Source organism: Schistocerca cancellata, chromosome 6 (assembly GCF_023864275.1).
Source record: "Schistocerca cancellata isolate TAMUIC-IGC-003103 chromosome 6, iqSchCanc2.1, whole genome shotgun sequence".
Lineage (NCBI taxonomy): Eukaryota > Metazoa > Arthropoda > Insecta > Orthoptera > Acrididae > Schistocerca > Schistocerca cancellata.
Window position 1 is genome coordinate 70691982 of NC_064631.1, and position 20377 is coordinate 70712358.

The 20377-nt window shown below is 44.2% G+C and overlaps 1 protein-coding gene across 2 annotated transcripts in view; it reads right to left on the reverse strand.

Annotated features, from left to right (window-relative positions):
* Positions 1–2076: 2076 nt before the first annotated feature.
* Positions 2077–20377, reverse strand: part of LOC126191087 (UDP-glucosyltransferase 2-like) — a 113493-nt gene continuing 95192 nt past the window's right edge. For both annotated transcript variants that reach the window (XM_049931813.1, XM_049931812.1), the window contains exons 5-7: positions 16682–16913; positions 8120–8339; positions 2077–2459 (exon numbers count right to left, since the gene is read on the reverse strand). In XM_049931813.1, the coding sequence (XP_049787770.1) occupies positions 2180–2459; positions 8120–8339; positions 16682–16913 (732 nt within the window). In that variant the 3' untranslated portion in view covers positions 2077–2179. The remainder of the gene's footprint in view (positions 2460–8119; positions 8340–16681; positions 16914–20377) is intronic.

The window sequence follows — 20377 nt, forward strand, 5'->3', positions numbered from 1 at the left end:
TCCAGATGCCAGTGTTGTAGTGTCCCATCCTGTCGGTAAATGAAGTCGTTTGAATCCGTCTCAACTGTGGGAATAGGAGGTTTTCAAGCATATCGAGATATGTTTTCCCTGTAACAGTGTTCTCAGCAAAGAAAAATGGACCATAGACTTTTTCCAGTGAAACTGCACAAAACACATTAAATTTTGGAAAGTCTCTCTCATGTTGTGCAGCTTCATGTGGTTGTTCCGTTCCCCATATTCTCACATTATGACGGTTCACCTTTCCATTTAAATGGAATGTTGCCTCGTCACTAAATGCTAAGCGTGAAAAAAAATATTCAAATGTGCATGAGATCTTATGGGACTTAACTGCTAAGGTCAGCCCCTAAGCTTACACAATACCTAGTCTAAATTATCCTAAGGACAAACACACACACCCATGCCCGAGGGAGGTCTCGAACCTCCGCCGGGACCAGCGTGGAAAAAAACTCTCATCCTCCATCTTGTTAAAAACGAAATTACAGAACTCCACAAGTTGTTGTTTGTGACCTGCACGAAGAGCTTGCAGTAGCCGAATTTTTTATCGTTTCATGTGTAAACGTCGACGCAACACCCGCCCGACGGACATCGGGGGCATTTTGAGCTGTCGATCTGCACTGCGAACAGATTTCTGCGGGCTCCTTGTGGAACAATGACGGATGCGTTCGACGTCTGCGTCAAGCTCTCGGGGACGGCCCAGCGATTTGCCTTTACACAGACAACCTATTCCTCGGAATTGTTCATGCCATTGTCTAATCCTCTGAGCTGTAGGAGGAACCACACCATACCAGGTACGAATATCACGCTGAACAGTTATTACTGATCCGTACCGCACAAAACGAAGAACACAAAACGCTTTCTGTTGTCCAGACACCATTTTTATTAGAATTGAAGTGGGCGCACACTGCTACTACATAGCGGGAACTCGAGAGTTTGCTAACAGTATGTTTTTCACCCCAGTATCTCAAATAACATAACAGTAACGGTTTTTTAAAAATTGGATGATTGTTTTTGATACACCCTGTATTATCTAGGGGTCCATAATTATAAACGAGTATTATTATGATTTTGACGGAATGTGAACGTAGCTGACACAGTTGGTGGCGTGTTACATACAGGGCTATTACAAATGATTGAAGCGATTTCATAAATTCACTGTAGCTCCATTCATTGACATATGGTCACGACACACTACAGATACGTAGAAAAACTCATAAAGGTTTGTTCTGCTGAAGCCGCACTTCAGGTTTCTGCCGTCAGAGCTCTCGAGAGCGCAGTGAGACAAAATGGCGACAGGAGCCGAGAAAGCGTATGTCGTGCTTGAAATGCACTCACATCAGTCAGTCATAACAGTGCAACGACACTTCAGGACGAAGTTCAACAAAGATCCACCAACTGCTAACTCCATTCGGCGATGGTATGCGCAGTTTAACGCTTCTGGATGCCTCTGTAAGGGGAAATCAACGGGTCGGCCAGCAGTGAGCGAGGAAACGGTTGAACGCGTGCGGGCAAGTTTCACGCGTGTATCTGGACATTCTGGAAAATTGGCTCATGCCACAACTGGAGACCGACAGTGCCGACTTCATCTTTCAACAGGGTGGTGCTCCACCGCACTTCCATCATGATGTTCACCATTTCTTAGACAGGAGATTGGAAAACCGATGGATCGGTCGTGGTGGAGATCATGGTCAGCAATTCATGTCATGGCCTCCACGCTCTCCCGACTTAACCCCATGCGATTTCTTTCTGTGGGGTTATGTGAAAGATTCAGTGTTTAAACCTCATCTACCAAGAAACGTGCCAGAACTGCGAGCTCGCATCAACGATGCTTTCGAACTCATTGATGGGGACATGCTGCGCCGCGTGTGGGAGGAACTTGATTATCGACTTGATGTCTGCCGAATCACTAAAGGGGCACATATCGAACATTTGTGAATGCCTAAAAAAACTTTTTGAGTTTTTGTATGTGTGTGCAAAGCATTTTGAAAATATCTCAAATAATGAAGTTATTGTAGAGCTGTGAAATCGCTTCAATCATTTGTAATAACCCTGTATTTAACTCATAAAATTGTAGATTTAAAAATGTCTGAACGTTACAGAAGGCGGTAGTTATTTCTTACGATTTTATTATATGGACAGCTAACAATAAGAGAATTAGCATTCACGCAGCTTTGAACTTCTCCAGTTTTGATCCAACATAGAGGCCCACTTTCCTGAAACACACGTAAAACAACGTGGCCGTCAAGACTGCAGCGAGTCCCACGACCGCTGCGACATCTAGCAGCAGGTACTGGTACCAGGAGAGGTGGAGCGCGGCAGACCTGAGGTGCAGTGCCCCCCGGTGCCTTATGACGTACTCCACCCAGTTCACCGCCTCCTCCAGCGGCGGCCGGGGGCGGTCCCGGAACAGTGCAGACAGGCGTTTGGCGCGGTCGCGGTACCTGCACATAGGGTTCCAGCTGCAGTTCACTCTACAAACTTCTGTGGCGTTTCAAAGGTGTTTAATTAAGTACACAGGCTACCAAAACAGTCCTCACAGTGTGTCTAAAACGTTTACTGAATGGTATCATAAAAAAAGAAAATAGGAGATACGAGCGAAGGAGCACTACTTGGAATATTATATGATTGGGGGAAAGTCTTGAAGTTTCACTTCATATGTGGAAGGTAAGGAGAAGAATGTGGTCGCACATTGTCAACAAACAAGGAAGAGGTCTGAAACTGATTGGGGTCCGTGTGCAGGTCTCTGTTTGGGTCTGTCGTTTTTCTTGATTTTGTCAGGAATGAGCCTCTAGATATGAGATATGAATCCATAAATTTTCCCATTGAAGATGTCACAAATGTTATTGTCAAAAAGACGTCGAATGTACCGTGGAAGAACTGCTTTACGAATTACTTCACACAAACTTGTCTGTATGTGATTTATTCTACATCTATTTCTACAGGCATACTCCGCAAGCCACCGTACGGTGCGTGGTGGAGGATACGTTGTCCCACTACCAGTCACTTCCCTTCTTGTTCCACCCGCAAATAGATTAGAGGGGAAAACGACTGTCTATACACCTGCTCACGAGTCTGTATCATGTCATGTCATGTAATACAGCCCCAATAAAACTGCTGAACATCATAAGGACACACAAGTACCTGTACTCAAGGTGTGGTGTGTCAGATGTAAATGCACAGTTACAACTTATCACCAGCTATTTTTTTACAATACAAACAATAAACTGAGGTGTTACCTTGTCTTGTCTTTTTATTACGCTGTTCTACAACTGATTGTAATTTTGTAGTGTATATTTGTCCTATTATTATGTATAGTGTCTACATCTACATGACTACTCTACAAGTCACAATTCGATACTTAGTAGAGGGTTCATCGAACCACCTTGAGGCTGTTTTTAGACCGTTCCACTCTCGAAGAGCGCATGGGAAAAATGAACTTTTAAATCTTTCCGTAAGACCGTTGATTTGTCCTATTATGGTACAATGATAATTTCTCCCCATGAAGGCTAGCATCAGTAAAATATTTTCGCATTCAGAAGAGGAAAACGGTGATTGAAATGTTGTGAAAAGATCCTGTAGCAACTACAAACGTCTTTGCTTTGACACCCCAAATCGCTTATCGTATCCGTGACACTCTCTCCCATATTTCGTGACAATCCAAAACGAACTACCCTTCTTTGGACTTTTTCGATGACCTCCGTCAGTCCTACCTGGTTAAGACGCCATACTCCACAGCAGTGCTCTAGCAGAAGATGGACGAACGTAGTAGTAGTGTAGGCAGTTTCTTTTCTAAATCCGCTGCATTTTAAAGCCAAAATGTAACGGATTCCTTTTAATAGTCATGTGGATGACCTCGCACTTTTCCTTACTTAGTTTCAGTTGCCACTTTTCGCACCTTACGGATAAGCTACATTGTCCAAATCATTTTTGAGGTGATTTTGATCTTCTGAGGACTTTACTTGATGGTCAATGACAACCTCGTCTGCAAACAATCTAAGAGGGTTTGCGCAGACTGCCTCCTGAATAGTTTACAATAATTAGGAAGAGCAGTGGGAGTGTAATACGTCATGGAGAATGCCATATGTCACTTTTGTATTACTCGATCACTGTCCGTCGATTTTTTCTAATATGTTTTAGTGACTATCTACACTGAGTGAATCAGGCAGCAACAGCAAATTTTTTGCTTTGGTTTGTTATTCGTAATGTACATCTATTGTTCTTGCCTCTTTGATAAGTCTAAAATCACCTGATGATCAGTTACAATTGAGCTTTTACTGCTGACGCATCATCTCTTTACTACACATATCTTTATTGATGTACAGCTTTTCTGACTGGGCTTTATTAATGACATTGTCATATACGTATATTGATCAGTCAGGACATACGTAATGACCAGTATGTTCACCTTTGACACGGATAACAGCGGTGACGCTTCGTGACATGGAAGCAGTGAGGCCTTGGCAGATCGCTGTAGGGAGTTGACACGACGTATGCACTCACAAGTCAACTAATTCCCGTAAATTCCGGGGAGGAGGGCGATGAGCTCTGGCGCCACGTTCAACCACATCGAAGATGCGTTCGATCGAGTTCAGATCTGGCGAGCTAGGGGGCCAGCACATCATTGGAACTCGCCACTATGCTCCTCGAACCACTCCATGACACTCCTGGCTTTGTGACATGGCGCAATACTTAGATGAAAAATGCCATTGCCGTCGGGAAACAATACTCTTTGGTCGTAATGATGCCTTGCACGAGCTCTACTGGGCCCACGGATTCCATGTCAATGCTCCCAGACTATAAAGGAGCTGCGGCCAGCTTGTCTCCGTCCCGAGGTACAGGTGTCCAGGAGCTGATCCCCTGGAAGAAGAAGGATTCGCGCCTTCCCCTCGGCATGATGATGAAACTATCGTGATTCATGAGGCCGTGCAACGCTCTGCCACTGCGCCAGTGTCCATTACTGAGGGTCATGCGCCCATCTGAGTCGTAGTTGCCGATGTCGTGGTGTTAAGGGGCTCCAGAAAGCCTCAAATTCTTACCGAGCGAGGTGGCGCAGTGGTTAGCACACTGGACTCGCATTCGGGAGGACGACGGTTCAATCCCGTCTCCGGCCATTCTGATTTAGGTTTTCCGTGATTTCCCTAAATCGCTTCAGGCAAATGCCGGGATGGTTCCTGTGAAAGGGCACGGCCGATTTCCTTCCCATCCTTTCCTCACCCGAGCTTGCGCTCCGTCTCTAATGACCTCGTTGTCGACGGGACGTTAAACACTAATCTCCTCCTCCTCCTCAATTCTTACTTTTTTGCGTTTTCTGAATCTGCAGACTATTACCTTTTAATAGATATATAATTTATTCAATTCCGAAGACTACAACTATTTTTAAATTTTTTTTGAAATGTGTTCTACATGGGCGTGACCCACTGTGGCGCTGTTAATCTGCTGTCAAATGGTGTTATTATTAACGTCCGTGTTCATCAGGTACATTTTAGTACCAGCATAGTCTGCCTCATGCAATAATGGAGGTGATAAAACCTATTTTCAGAGACTTAGCAGCACCTGAACTGTTGAAAAAGTGTATTCACGCAAAAACTCAAAACCCCAATGAAAGTGTAAATAGTGTTATATGGTCGAGAATCCCCAAGACTGTATTTGTTGGAATAGAAACACTTCACTTTGGTGTGTATGATGCTGTTGCGACTTTCAATGATGGCAACATTGTAAGGTGCAAGGTATTTAGAAATATGGGAATGAAGATAGGTTCTAACATGGTACGAGCGATGCTTCCTTTAGACAAGGAACGCCTTCGGGCTGCAGACAGGGCTGTAAAGAGTCTAGAAATACAAGCAAGAATAAAGAGAAGGAGGAACAAGAGGAAGCTGGAGGAGGAGTTTGCAGAGGATGAAGATAATCCATCCTATGGACCTGGAATGCACTAAAAAGTTAATCCAATCTTTGTCGCTCGATTCCCAAAACTTTTATTTTCTCATACTAACTACATGTTTTCTAAGGATCTTCCAAACATATTTGTTTCAAACTTTCAGTAAATGTTACACAGTGCCTTCTGCATAATTTAACACAGCCTTTTTCCCAAAAACTGTATATTTTTGAATATATAAATAAAAAATTGCAAAAAAATGTTGTGAATTTTCATTACAATTAAAAAAAATCATCTTTAATAACTGAACTAAAATTTCGTAAAATCCCTGTGTTAAGTTGTAGCCCATATTCCAATAAATAATCTGTAAAAAGTTCAACTTCCTAGCTCAAATACTTTGTGAGGAGAGATGTAATTTATAAGCGTTATTTTAACATTGCAAGTATAAGACGTTCCGGAGCCCCTTAACATTGGCAAATATTGCGTCGTCGGATGGGCAGGCCCATCGTTATCAACGTTCGGTGCACTGTGTGTTCACAGTTTTACTGTGCCCAGTATTAAAGCCTGATGGTAGTTCCGCCACAGTTCGCCGCCCGTCCTGTTTTAGCAGTCTGCCGTGCCTACGACTTTCGACATCTGTAATGAGGGGTGGCCGCCCAACCCCACTACGTCTGGACGTGGTTTCACCTCGGTTTCGCCACGTGTTAAAGACACTCACCACAGCAAACCTCGAACCCCCGACAAGTCGCGTAGCTTCTGAAAAGCTCGTGCCACGCCCCCGGTCCATTACAATCTGTTTTCGGTCAAACTCAGATATATCGCGCACCGTGCGTGTTTCTGACTAGCAGTCATTCCTCGCCAGGTGACCCTGCTGTCGCCTGGACGGGTTTATATCGATAGCAGCCCGATGATCATAACTGGCTGATCTGTGTAGTTATGGCATGACATAATGTGTAAATAATATGTGAATTTTTGTAAGCGTTGTGCTATGCCACATCTTCTACAATGGACTGTGACCTATACATTTTTGGTTGTTTCATATTCTTTTGTTGTATAAAGATACAGTGGTGACGGTTTGTAACCGAAAACGATGGTGGCATTCAGGACATGTAGACAAGTGTGTGTCATGCGGCTCATGAAATACGTAACAAATGTTTTGTTGAAAAATGTTTAATGTTCTGCACATGATCTATATAGTAGGATAATGAGCAGCGACAAAGCGTAACTTTCAGAGAACGGATTAACGCTTAACTGCAACAAAAAGCAATGCACTCAGATTCTGTTGCAGAACTTCCAAAGTTTTAACGTCCCTAAGTGACCAAAGAGTCAGTGGATCGACAATTTTAAATTCATGGGATTGAGGGATGCTGAAAACCTTTCTTGTAGATATCGCTGTCTTGTTTAGAAACTGAACGCTCATATCTTCACCATAAGAATGATCTCCGCCGTGTCTACCACAGAAATGAGAGGCGCTCTGCATCGTGGTGTAGCTTGCTGTCCAGGTTTCGAGAGGGTGCGTTTCTGGATGAGGTATCGAATATATTGCTTCCGCCTACTTATACCTCCCGAGGAGATCACGAATGTAAAGTTAGAGAGATTCGAGCGCGCACGGATGCTTTCCGGCAGTCGTTCTTCCTGCGAACCATACGCGACTGGAACAGGAAAGGGAGGTAATGACAGTGGCACGTAAAGTGCCCTTGCCACACACCGTTGGGTGGCTTGCGGAGTATAAATGTAGATGTAGATGTAAATTTTGGTTATTTTCACCCTGTTATCACCCGGAGAGTCATCTTTCGGATTAGCTTTGTGTAGTCAAGAACAGGGGCGATTCTAGAAGTCGGTCAAGGGCCGGAGCTAATGGGGGGAATGGGGGGGGGGGGGGAGTTGGGGGAATGGAATATCGATTAACAAAAGGAGAGTTGGGGTGCTCCACCGACAAACTGGTAAAATTTGGTGTTGCTTAAAGTAGTTTTTTGAAACCGTTTTGGAGTTCAGGGTAATAACGTGTCTACAGAATGTGTGTGTCCGGGAAAATAATACGATTTGACACAGATTTCAGGCGATTTCGAAATTTTTGCCTGGGGTCAGCAGTTTAAGTGTTGGTAGGTATACCTGGCATATTGAGCGTTCTTGATTATTGTAAGTGGTACTCGTACATTAAATGTCACACACTGAGACATGCAGAGAGGAGTCGGCAGACGTTGACTGGGCATACCAGCTGCGCCTCACCTGGTGCCGTTGACGAGGGAGCGCAGCGCCGCCCTAAGCGACTGCGCCGTCATGTGGTGGTAGTCCTGCTGGATGGCGACCCCCAGAGTCTGCATGCGTCTCACGGTGAGCCTCTGGTCGGCGAAGAGCGGGACGCCCAGCAGCGGCACCCCGTGGTGGACGGCCTCCAGCACGCTGTGCATACCGCCGTGCGTGACGAAGGCTCGCACGCTGCGGTGCGCTGTCGGGAGGGGATTGCGTTAGTTAGACGCACCACCAGCAGACAGCTCTGTCTACCAGTAGCAACACACACACAGACACTGACGAATCAAAACGTTATGACCACCTGCTCCACGGCGTGTTGGGCCACCTTTGGAATGCAGTACAGCAGTGAATCTGGAACACACGGATTCGCCAAATTTCTCGTAGCTTTCGGGAGGTATATGACGCTAGATGCTTACGAAGACGTCTCGCAACTTCCGAAAGTCGCGAGTCGGTGGTTTGTCGGCGTCGAGCTGGCATCAAAAGCCTTGAAGATCATGTCAAGATAATGTGGTGCCAAAGACGTTCAGTATAACACTACTGAAACTACGGTAGCACAGTTCTGGCCTTGGGACATGGAGAGTTATCCTGGTGGAATATGCCATCGCCATAGGTGGGGAGGGGGGGGGGGGGACATCGAGAATGAAGGAGCGGAGGTGGTCCACAATATTGTTCATGTAAACTATAGCTGTCATAGCGTTATCGATAACTATCACATGGGCCATAGAGACCCACGTGAATGTAATCCATATCATAATTCTCCAGCACAGGCCTGTAAGATGTGCCACGGTGCGTGTTTTGATGAGCCGTTCGTCTGGATTACGGCGTATCCAGAGAAGAGCACCGACATGGTGTGAAAGATCGGACTGGGCGACACCTTTTCACTGATCCACATTTCAATCTCGGAAAATCTCGTCCGCACTTCAACAGTAATTGACGATGGCGTTGGGTGTTCATTGGAACACGTAGGGAACCCCGTGGTCGACTGTAGACCTGCACTGTGTTGTCAGATGTGCCACATATCACCACCTCAGTGAACGGCAAGTTTCGTATTTCCGCTCCCTGTGATGAGCCGTAAACGTCCAGCATGTTGTCGCCTACTCGTGGTTTCGGTGTCCTTCATCCACTTCTCACAGATGTTCACGACAGTAGCAAGCGAACGGCAGACCAGCTTCGTCGTCTCCGAGACACTCGTTCCCATGCCCTTGGCAATGTGTCCTTTCTCACGGTCACTTATAGCAACGGATATCCCCATTTTCGGGTTCTATCGTCGCTGAATGAATTTCCGTTCGTCTCTGCTCATCTGATATGTTTTTCCTGCTGCGGCACCAGGTTGCATACAATCTCGCAGTGCACAGTGGTCATAATGTTTTATATCATCAGTGTACGACGGCCATTCGATAATTAAAGAGACAAATTGGTCTAGGAAAAAACTGTTAGTAGGGCAATTTCGGTAACTTTATGGCTTTAAGTTGGCATCACTGGGACGAGCCCTATCAGCTGATGTATCAAAATTGTTTTGTTTATAACATCAAAAATACATTTCAAGATGGCGAGTCCGCTTGAAACGTCCTCATTAGATGAACAACGATCTGTTATTCGTTTTTTACTTGCTGAAAGGGAGAAACCAGTGAATATATACTGTAGAATGTCTAACGTTTATGGTGAAGGCTGTATGAAGTGCGCAAATTTTTACAAGTTGCTAGAGCAGTTCAGAAATGGTCTCGACTCAGTGACTGACGAACACCGTTCTGGCCGACCAGTTTCAAAGCCATCACTTGAAAACTGAATTAATGACATTATTCTAGCTGACCGCGGTGTGACTGTGGAAATGATAGTTGATAAGGTTCACATTAGTAGTGCTACAGTTCATAACATTATCCGTAACAAGCTGAAGTACCGTAAAATATGTGTAAGATGGGTCCCAAAGGAATTGATTCGGCTACGTAAGGAAACAAGGTTGAGTGTTTGCACTGAGCTAAAGGAACGTTATGAAAGAGAAGGCGAGCACTTCCTCAAGAAAATTTTAACTTTTGATTAAACTTGGGATCACTGTTATGAGCCAGAATCAAAAAGACAAAGCATGAAGTGAGAGCACACCATCTCACCTCCCAAGAAACCATTCAAAACACAAGCATCATATTGATGTTGACTGTGTTTTGGGATGCTGAAAGTCCAGTTTTTTGTGATTATCTCGAAAAGCAGCGTACAGTGAACAGCCAATACTTGTCGGATTTGCTTTTAAACAAGGTGAAGCCAGCCATGAGAGGGAGACGTAGTGGATCTCAGAGGAGATGTATGATTCTACAGCAAGACAACGCACGTCGTCATATCGCTCAAGTAACCCCTGGAATCATTGACAAAATGGGCTGGGACGTAGTGTCTCATCCCCCTTACAGTTCTCATTTAGGACCTAGTGATTTAAAATTTTCTGGTGCATTGTAGGAAGCATTACGTGGACAGAGGTTCCAGGTCACCAAGGACGTGAAACACTTTGTGGGAAATTGGTTCGAACGTCAACATAAAGAGTTCTTTGCAGTCGGAATAAATAATCTTGTAGCACGCTGGAACAAGTGCATAAATGTTCAAGGGAGTTATGTTGCAAAGCAGAAAAAGTATTGTTTTGTAAAACTAAGCTCCTTTTGCTCCAGACCAGTTTGTTTCTTTAATTATTGAATGACCCTCGTATGGGCCCATAAATTGAGAGTTCGTGATTCATAAACAAAAGATTGCGTAACATTCCATGGTCGAATATAGTGTGATCAGACAACATGCACATAGCATGGCTGTACGGTACCTCCCCATGTTTCTGTAGTAGTCAGTGTGGACCGAGGTCTGTACTTCTCAGAGTGATTTGTACATTTGTTAAGCGCTATTCTAGCTTTAACGAACGCTGAAAGGAGAGTGAATATAGTTAGTGGACACTGCACATGGCCTGTTCGCCGGCAGGCAGCAGGAGTGGAGTCAGGAGATGACTGGCGCCTGCAGCACTACTCGACAGCTGTGGAGGATACTGACAGGGGGACGAGAGACTCGTAATTGGGTTATCGATGGATCTCTTCTTCGAATCTCTTTAAAGACTTATTTTTCGATTCATTTTTTCTGTTCAGTTCGAATACCAACATCATTTAAATGTAAAATGTGGCAAATACATACCAATTAACACCAATATAATTATTTTTATGAAATAATGCATGTGTGCTTGTTCCTGATTACATATCACATACAAATTGCACTTTTTATTGCAAATATTATCTCTTAATTATCTATATTTTATAGAAAACTGTTAATAAATTTGTAATTGTTTTCAATTTAAATGATCTCTGTTAACAACCGGTAATTAAGAATTTATATTTGCACTACATGTGTGATGTAACTATAAACAAGAAGACATGCATTTTTCATAAGAAATGATGTTTAGATATGTGTTACTTACTTATATTCAATGAATTTTGTATTTAAGTGATGCATATATTCGAACTGAAAGAAAAAATACCATAGCGAGATTCGAATCAACGATTCATTGACTACGCCGTACGAACCACACAGCCCGTCGTGAAAAATTGCCTAAAGTTAGCGAATTAAAGTTCTTCGGAAATATTCAAAGTCGATTTGTTCGGGAAATTTTGAGAGCTCCATCGTACTCTTTTGGGTGGGTGATGCCTCAGTTTCGAACTTCACGTACCAAAAATATAAAAAACTACAAAATCCCGATAGTCAGGTGGTCTCCTTGTGAGATGAATGTTGCAGCCTGAAACCAGCACCACGCACTGCCGCTCCTGCTGGTCATTCGACACACACTGTGATGGATAACGTTGTCGCATGTCGTGCTGAATGGCCTGAAACACGCTGAGGTAAGTTGGTGTGTATCGTGTAATGTCAGCTGGGTGCATCACGCCGTGTATTGCTATTCTGTATACCTCTGACATAGGGTAACGTCGCCCAGTATATGCCATGGACGTTTTGCCGAAATACTTTGCTCCTGTATCACTGTGCAGTCGGACAGAAAGATTCCGGAAAGGACCTGTGTTATTTCGTTTATCTTGCAGATACCTCAACTTGTTTTCGGATGGAATACTCTTGGCTGGGTAAGAGAGCTGACGGAGTTACAATCGTACTACCCTGATATACAACATTTTTTGTTGATAATGTTCAGCTGTTACGACATACCTTAGAAATGATATTATGTAACAAAATAAGGTACTGTTCATATTTTTTTTAATGTGCGACGGGTTTGGATCAGAGACCACTTCCCACCTTCTGTTGTACAATCTGTATGAATCATCATCATCATCATCATCATTTATTGCATTAACCGGCCTTTAAGGCCTGTAACAGAGAATCAAAAGAAATAATGACAATACTGCATGAATAAACGAAAACGGCACGACGTAAGAAATTATAAACCAAATTACAAAAAGTTCAATAAAAATATTGGTTAGTGAGTCACAACAGAGGGGATGTCTACACAGCCCGTCTCTGGCTTCCTCTTCTAAGACTGTCGTCTCCACTTGCTTAAGGACTGTCAACACTCGGTTCTTCCATAGCGTCCTTGGACGTCCTCTTGGGCGTTTCCAGGAGGCTGAGAATCGAGGACTCGGTATGGAAGGAATCTGTCAGCTCGAAGGATGTGGCCAAACCACTGTAGCCATTTGTGCTCTAGTATTCGGCCAGTGTATAACCATATAAAAACAGTCTGTTCTACTGTCATGTTCCTCCCTCGGGCATGGGTGTATGCGTTGTTCTTAGCATAAGTTAGTTTAAGTAGTGTTTAAGTGATTTCAGCAGTTTGGTCCCTTAGGAATTAACACACAGTTGAACATTTTTTATTGCCATGTACACCTGAATCTTTATGTACTGTGAAAGAACATGCTATTAGCGTTTATTATTAGTTGATGATCTTTGTCGTTACTTCACTTTTATTCGTCAGTATGGATCCCGGGTACTCGAGTTCTTGAAATCGCTCAATGGTATGCTTGTCAGCAACAGTGGAAGGAAGGAGAGCTTGACGGCATGGTAAGAGGAGATATTTGATCTTTTACCACCAGTACAGATATCTTCGCTTTGTGGAGCAATCGTGAAGTATTAACACCTACTTCCTCCACGATGTCACCAAGAATCACAACATCGTCAGCAAACGCCAGGATTATGTCTACCACCGCCATCTCTGATCCTCTGAATTGATCAGTGTCACGCCTTTCTTTTTATCCAAGACAATGCCGAATAGTATTATACTAAAAATGGAAGCGACATTTACAGCGTGAGATAACAACAAGCGTTACATATATACGAAAAAAAAGGACAGTGTGAAAAATGTAATAATGGCGGATAGTGTTTTGCAATGCAGAGCTAGGTGGATGTAGTATTACTTGTAGATAACCATCCAAGTTATACAAAGCATTTAGCGCCAACAAATCATGAACAGCTGTTAGCGTAAAACATCGTTAACCTATAAATGCCGTAGACGTAGTTGAAAGCAACCTAATGATTAGCTGTACCTATACAACATGTACTACAGATTTCCGATTTATTTTCTAGTTTTTCAGATCGATTCGTTCAAGTAAGACTTTGTTGTTTTTAGTATAATGCCAATAAATTACAAGGTCTTTCGTGAGGTCCACTTATGTACAACACTAAAACAATTTTCCACTTCATGCTTCTCATCCCTTGAACGTGTAGCGAGGGTAGACGGATTGCTTTTGTGTTACAAAGTTCTTTGCACCTTATTCATATTTTTCTACCTGTTCGTCCAGTGTAACACGTATGTCATATCAGTTGATAGTGGGGTACTGGCTCATATTTATACCCTATATTCGAGTCAACCGTGTTTTCAGTCCGAAAACTAATTTTTAATCATGTTTTACGAAATATGTAGCTAATTTATCAGGTATTCGCTTGATATGTGGTAAGGCGGAAAATAAATAAGGAAAAGGAAAATTGAGAGTATAAGATAAGTAGGAGAAAAATTACATTAATTAATGAAGAAGGGGGAAAAGTGAGCAAAATATTCCATCTTACCACGTATCACGCAAATACATGTTCATTCGTTGCTAGACTCTGCAACAAAAATAAAGGATCACATTTTCGAAACCCGTAATTGTGTCCAGTTCCGACACATAGGATCAAAATTAGGCGTAAAGATGTCTACAACCTTCCTCTGTAATGATGCAAAAGCGCGGCGTTTTGCAATGTTACCCTCGGGTTCGGCGGCGCTTCAAAGAGCAAGGTGTTCGAAACATCCGAAGCGAAGGCCACACCTCAGAAGTTAGTGTAAGCTGTACAGTGGGTTAATCATGTCGTATCCCCTCTTCCCCACTTTTCACCCCGTTTTATGACGCCTCCTGTTGTTCAGCGGACTGCGAAGTGTTGATTTCTACAGTAAAATGTGTGGGAATCAATGCCACAGGGGAAACGGTCGCCCTTTGAACCCCCCGCCACTTCCGCGAGGCGTCTCCGTGTCTCTTCTGAGCGAAGGTGTGACTGAAATGTATCCCACAGGAGCCCATCAAAACCGCGTGATTTCGTTGGTGGGTGTCGCGATTCTGCTCTCGATCGCAGAGGCGTCAAAAGAAGTGGTAACATATGGGTAAGAGGGTGATGTGACCACCTTCCCACAGTATGACACGCCCACAGTGGCGTCGGGCAGAATTGTGGTGAAACGTGGTGCCAATGCGACATCACTAACCCACCTTGCAGCTCACAGGAACGTCTGAGCTGCGGCCTTTTTATTGGGCTGTCTGAAGCGTCGCCGAGCGTGACGTGGCAGGGCGCCACGCTTTTGCATTTCTCAGGAGGGTTTTAAGCACATTAGGCCTAATATCGAACTTTTTCATCTGCATGGGAGACAATTACGGCCCTTCGAAAAAGTGATTCTCTAATTTTGTCACGTAGTGTACCTCTGCGGCAAGACCAAACAGAACAGTGAAACATGTTAGTGCGTAGAGCATTTCTCTAGTTTATGATTTGCAAGACGCACCATGGTGTATGTAGAGTGTTTTTCTAGGGAATGCTCATATCAGAATATACGAGGGCAGTTCAATAAGTAATGCAACACATTTCTTTTCTCGGCCAATTTTGGTTGAAAAAACCGGAAATTTCTTGTGGAATATTTTCAAACATTCTCGCTTCGTCTCGTATAGTTTCATTGACTTCCGACAGGTGGCAGCGCTGTACGGAGCTGTTAAAATGGCGTCTGTAACGGATGTGCGTTGCAAACAACGGGCAGTGATCGAGTTTCTTTTGGCGGAAAACCAGGGCATCTCAGATATTCATAGGCGATTGCAGAATGTCTACGGTGATCTGGCAGTGGACAAAAGCACGGTGAGTCGTTGGGCAAAGCGTGTGTCATCATCGCCGCTAGGGCAAGCAAGACTGTCTGATCTCCCGCGTGCGGGCCGGCCGTGCACAGCTGTGACTCCTGCAATGGCGAAGAGTGCGAACACACTCGTTCGAGATGATCGACGGATCACCATCAAACTACTCAGTGCTCAACTTGACATCTCTGTTGGTAGTGCTGTCACAATTGTTCACCAGTTGGGATATTCAAAGGTTTGTTCCCGCTGGGTCCCTCGTTGTCTAACCGAACACCATAAAGAGCAAAGGAGAACCATCTGTGCGGAATTGCTTGCTCGTCATGTGGCTGAGGGTGACAATTTCTTGTCAAAGATTGTTACAGGCGATGAAACATGGGTTCATCACTTCGAATCTGAAACAAAACGGCAATCAATGGAGTGGCGCCACACCCACTCCCCTACCAAGAAAAAGTTTAAAGCCATACCCTCAGCCAGTCAAGTCTCGGTTACAGTCTTCTGGGACGCTGAAGGGGTTATTCTGTTCGATGTCCTTCCCCATGGTCAAATGATCAACTCTGAAGTGTATTGTGCTACTCTTCAGAAATTGAAGAAACGACTTCAGCGTGTTCGTAGGCACAAAAATCTGAACGAACTTCTCCTTCTTCATGACAACGCAAGACCTCACACAAGTCTTCGCACCCGAGAGGAGCTCACAAAACTTCAGTGGACTGTTCTTCCTCATGCACCCTACAGCCCCGATCTCGCACCGTCGGATTTCCATATGTTTGGCCCAATGAAGGACGCAATCCGTGGGAGGCACTACGCGGATGATGAAGAAGTTATTGATGCAGTACGACGTTGGCTCCGACATCGACCAGTGGAATGGTACCGTGCAGGCATACAGGCCCTCATTTCAAGGTGGCGCAAGGCCGTAGCATTGAATGGAGATTACGTTGAAAAATAGTGTTGTGTAGCTAAAAGATAACCTGGTGTATTTCAATGCTGAATAAAACAACCCCTGTTTCAGAAAAAAAATGTGTTGCATTACTTATTGAACTGCCCTCGTGCAAAACTCATCTGCTCCCTGATACTGCATTAAATTGGTCCGTGCCTGCAAATAGGCAACCCAACGAGCACATTTCCAGAGAGGGCTGATGCCGCGCCAGTATTACATAATGTTTTTTCTCGACTGCAGCTGAATAGTTTACGAAATTATCGTAACCAGCAGAGCGCGTAGTGAGCGACTGACCCAGTATGTCGACCTGGGGCAGCCACCTGCTGGCCCTCACGTTGCCAGGCAGCCGCACGCCGGCCGGCAGCTGGGAGGCGTCGCAGCGCAGCAGGACGCGCTGCTCCAGGCTGGACAGCGCCTCCAGGACGGCGCGCATCTTGTCCAGCGGCAGCGTGTGGAACGGAATCAGGCTGCCGAACGACACGTACACCGCGCCCTCTCTAGACCCAGACAGGAACTGCTCCATGTCCTGCGAACAGACAACGGCTCATATGAAACTTCCTGGTAGATTAAAACTGTGTGCCGGACCGAGACTCGAACTCGGGACCTTTGCCTTTCGTGGGTAAGTGCTCTACCAACTGAGTTACCCAAGCACGTTTCACGCCCCGTACTCACGGCTGCAGAGTGAAAATCTCATTCTGGAAACATCCCCCAGGCTGTGGCTAAGCTATGTCTCCGCAATATCCATTCCTTCAGGAGTGCTAGTTCTGCAAGGTTCACAGGAGAGCTTCTGTAAAGTTTGCAAGGTAGGAGACGAGTTACTGGCAAAAGTAAAGCTGTGAGTACGGGGCTTGAATCGTGCTTGGGTAGCTCAGTTGGTAGAGCACTTGCCGCGAAAGGCTAAGATCCCGAGTTCGAATCTCGGTCCGGCACACAGTTTTAATCTGCCAGGAAGTTTCATATTAGCGCATACTCTGCTGCATACTGAAAATCTGATTCTCGACAACGGCTGTCCATACACACCCCACATTGCGGCCACACAGCTAACGATTTCAGACCCCGTGTCTAGACTCCTTCCTTTGCCTTACGAGAAGACGACGTGTGGAGCGAAGTAAAAGGCCCTGTCCCTTATATGCAGAGTGTGTCAAAGATGTTGGGTCAAAATTATAGAAACAGTAGACAAGCAGACGAGTAGTTCTTCACTGGATCGCGGCGTATTTTATCTCCTCCTTACTTCGTCTCAGCCTGTTCCTCTCGAATAGTACAGAGGCGGTGTCGGAGCTTAACGTCCGATAGTCGGATCGCTATAAAATGTGTCACATCTCTTCACTCACTGGGACACTATGGAGAATTTTGGAACTCAGTACAGTGTGTTGGTGCAAAGCCTGGTGATCAGAAACTTTACACCAAGATGTCGCCTCCACTCGCCGGGCAAATTGTAGTGATGAATATCTCTTACATCACCAGCAGTCCAACGACGTACCTCGGAGCCAAGCGCCACAGCATAGTTGTGGATCAGCAATCTCATCTGCCGGGGAGGATTGCCGGATATACGTAAAGAGTGCCGCGGCTAGATCAGCGACGGTATGTTGCCTTCTAACGCAGGAATGCCACCGTAGCATGTACATTTTGCTGTTCGCGGAACATATAAATGCTGAAATAAAATGTTTCGTGTGATGGGGAGTAGCTCTTAGCGTTATAATCAATATTGATACTGTTAGGTACATATTATGTACCATATCTAAAACATGGCTAGTCCAATGCTTCTACACACGCTGTTGTCTCGCAGATTCCGTGACAATACTGCAAGGGAGCAGTTTAATACTTCTGTTCATTCCGTTCTCTCCCCCGTACAGCTTTTTCCTTTCAATATTTATTATACAGTTGATTTCGGAATACTTAAATCACAACCGTAAGCACTTATGTAGGCTCTGCCAATAACCTGACTCGAAAGCAGAGTGCCTAATCTACATCTACATTTGTTGTTGTTGTTGTGGTCTTCAGTCCTGAGACTGGTTTGATGCAGCTCTCCATGCTACTCTATCCTGTGCAAGCTTCTTCATCTCCCAGTATCTACTGCAACCTACATCCTTCTGAATCTGTTTAGTGTATTCATCTCTTGGTCTCCCTCTACGATTTTTACCCTCCACACTGCCCTCCAATGCTAAATTTGTGATCCCTTGATGCCTCAAAACATGTCCTACCAACCGATCCCTTCTTCTAGTCAAGTTGTGCCACAAACTTCTCTTCTCCCCAATCCTATTCAGTACCTCCTCCTTAGTTACGTGATCTACCCACCTTATCTTCAGCATTCTTCTGTAGCACCACATTTCGAAAGCTTCTATTCTCTTCTTGTCCAAACTAGTTATCCTCCATGTTTCACTTCCATACATGGCTACACTCCATACAAATACTTTCAGAAATGACTTCCTGACACTTAAGTCTATACCCGATGTTAACAAATTCCTCTTCTTGAGAAACGCTTTCCTTGCCATTGCCAGTCTACATTTTATATCCTCTCTACTTCGACCATCATCGGTTATTTTACTCCCTAAATAGCAAAACTCCTTTACTACTTTAAGTGTCTCATTTCCTAATCTAATTCCCTCAGCATCACCCGACTTAATTTGACTACATTCCATTATCCTCATTTTACTTTTGTTGATGTTCATCTTATATCCTCCTTTCAAGACACTGTCCATTCCGTTCAACTGCTCTTCCAAGTCCTTTGCTGTCTCTGACAGAATTACAATGTCATCGGCGAACCTCAAAGTTTTTACTTCTTCTCCATGAATTTTAATACCTACTCCGAATTTTTCTTTTGTTTCCTTTACTGCTTGCTCAATATACAGATTGAATAACATCGGGGAGAGGCTACAACGCAGTCTTACACCTTTCCCAACCACTGCTTCCCTTTCATGCCCCTCGACTCTTATAACTGCCATCTGGTTTCTGTACAAACTGTAAATAGCCTTTCGCTCCCTGTATTTTACCCCTGCCACCTTCAGAATTTGAAAGAGAGTATTCCAGTCAACATTGTCAAAAGCTTTCTCTAAGTCTACAAATGCTAGAAACGTAGGTTTGCCTTTTCTTAATCTTTTTTCTAAGATAAGTCGTAAGGTCAGTATTGCCTCACGTGTTCCAACATTTCTACGGAATCCAAACTGATCTTCCCCGAGGTCGGCTTCTACCAGTTTTTCCATTCGTCTGTAAAGAATTCGCGTTAGTATTTTGCAGCTGTGACTTATTAAACTGATAGTTCGGTAATTTTCACATCTGTCAACACCTGCTTTCTTTGGAATTGGAATTATTATATTCTTCTTGAAGTCTGAGGGTATTTCGCCTGTCTCATACATCATGCTCACCAGATGGTAGAGTTTTGTCATGACTGGCTCTCCCGAGGCCATCAGTAGCTCAAATGGAATGTTGTCTACTCCCGGGGCCTTGTTTCGACTCAGGTCTTTCAGTGCTCTGTCAAACTCTTCACGCAGTATCTTATCTCCCATTTCGTCTTCATCTACATCCTCTTCCATTTCCATAATACTGTCCTCAAGTACATCGCCCTTGTATAAACCCTCTATATTTATACTCTGCAAACCATTATGGAGTTTATGGTAGTGAGTTCTTCCATAGCCCTCTCTACACAAGACGGAGCTTTCTATACAACACCGAGCAGCTATCAAATAAATAGCCGGGCTGGAAGTATGGACGCCTCGTTGTACATAAAATACAAAACTGTTTCATTCTCTATTACATGCAATTGCACGTTTAATACATGCACACGAGGCAGATGTAATGTTAACAAGTGTCGAAAATTATGGTGCACGAAAGTTAAACATTCTGTAGCTGTCAAGTATAGCGCAGAATGTATGGTATAAATAATTTTTTCGCGGCAACAAAGACGATGAGAAATTGCTATCATGTATTAAATGTATGACGCACAAAGTCGTTTGTAAGGTTATTATACTATCGCTTAATTCAAGGGAATTTCAT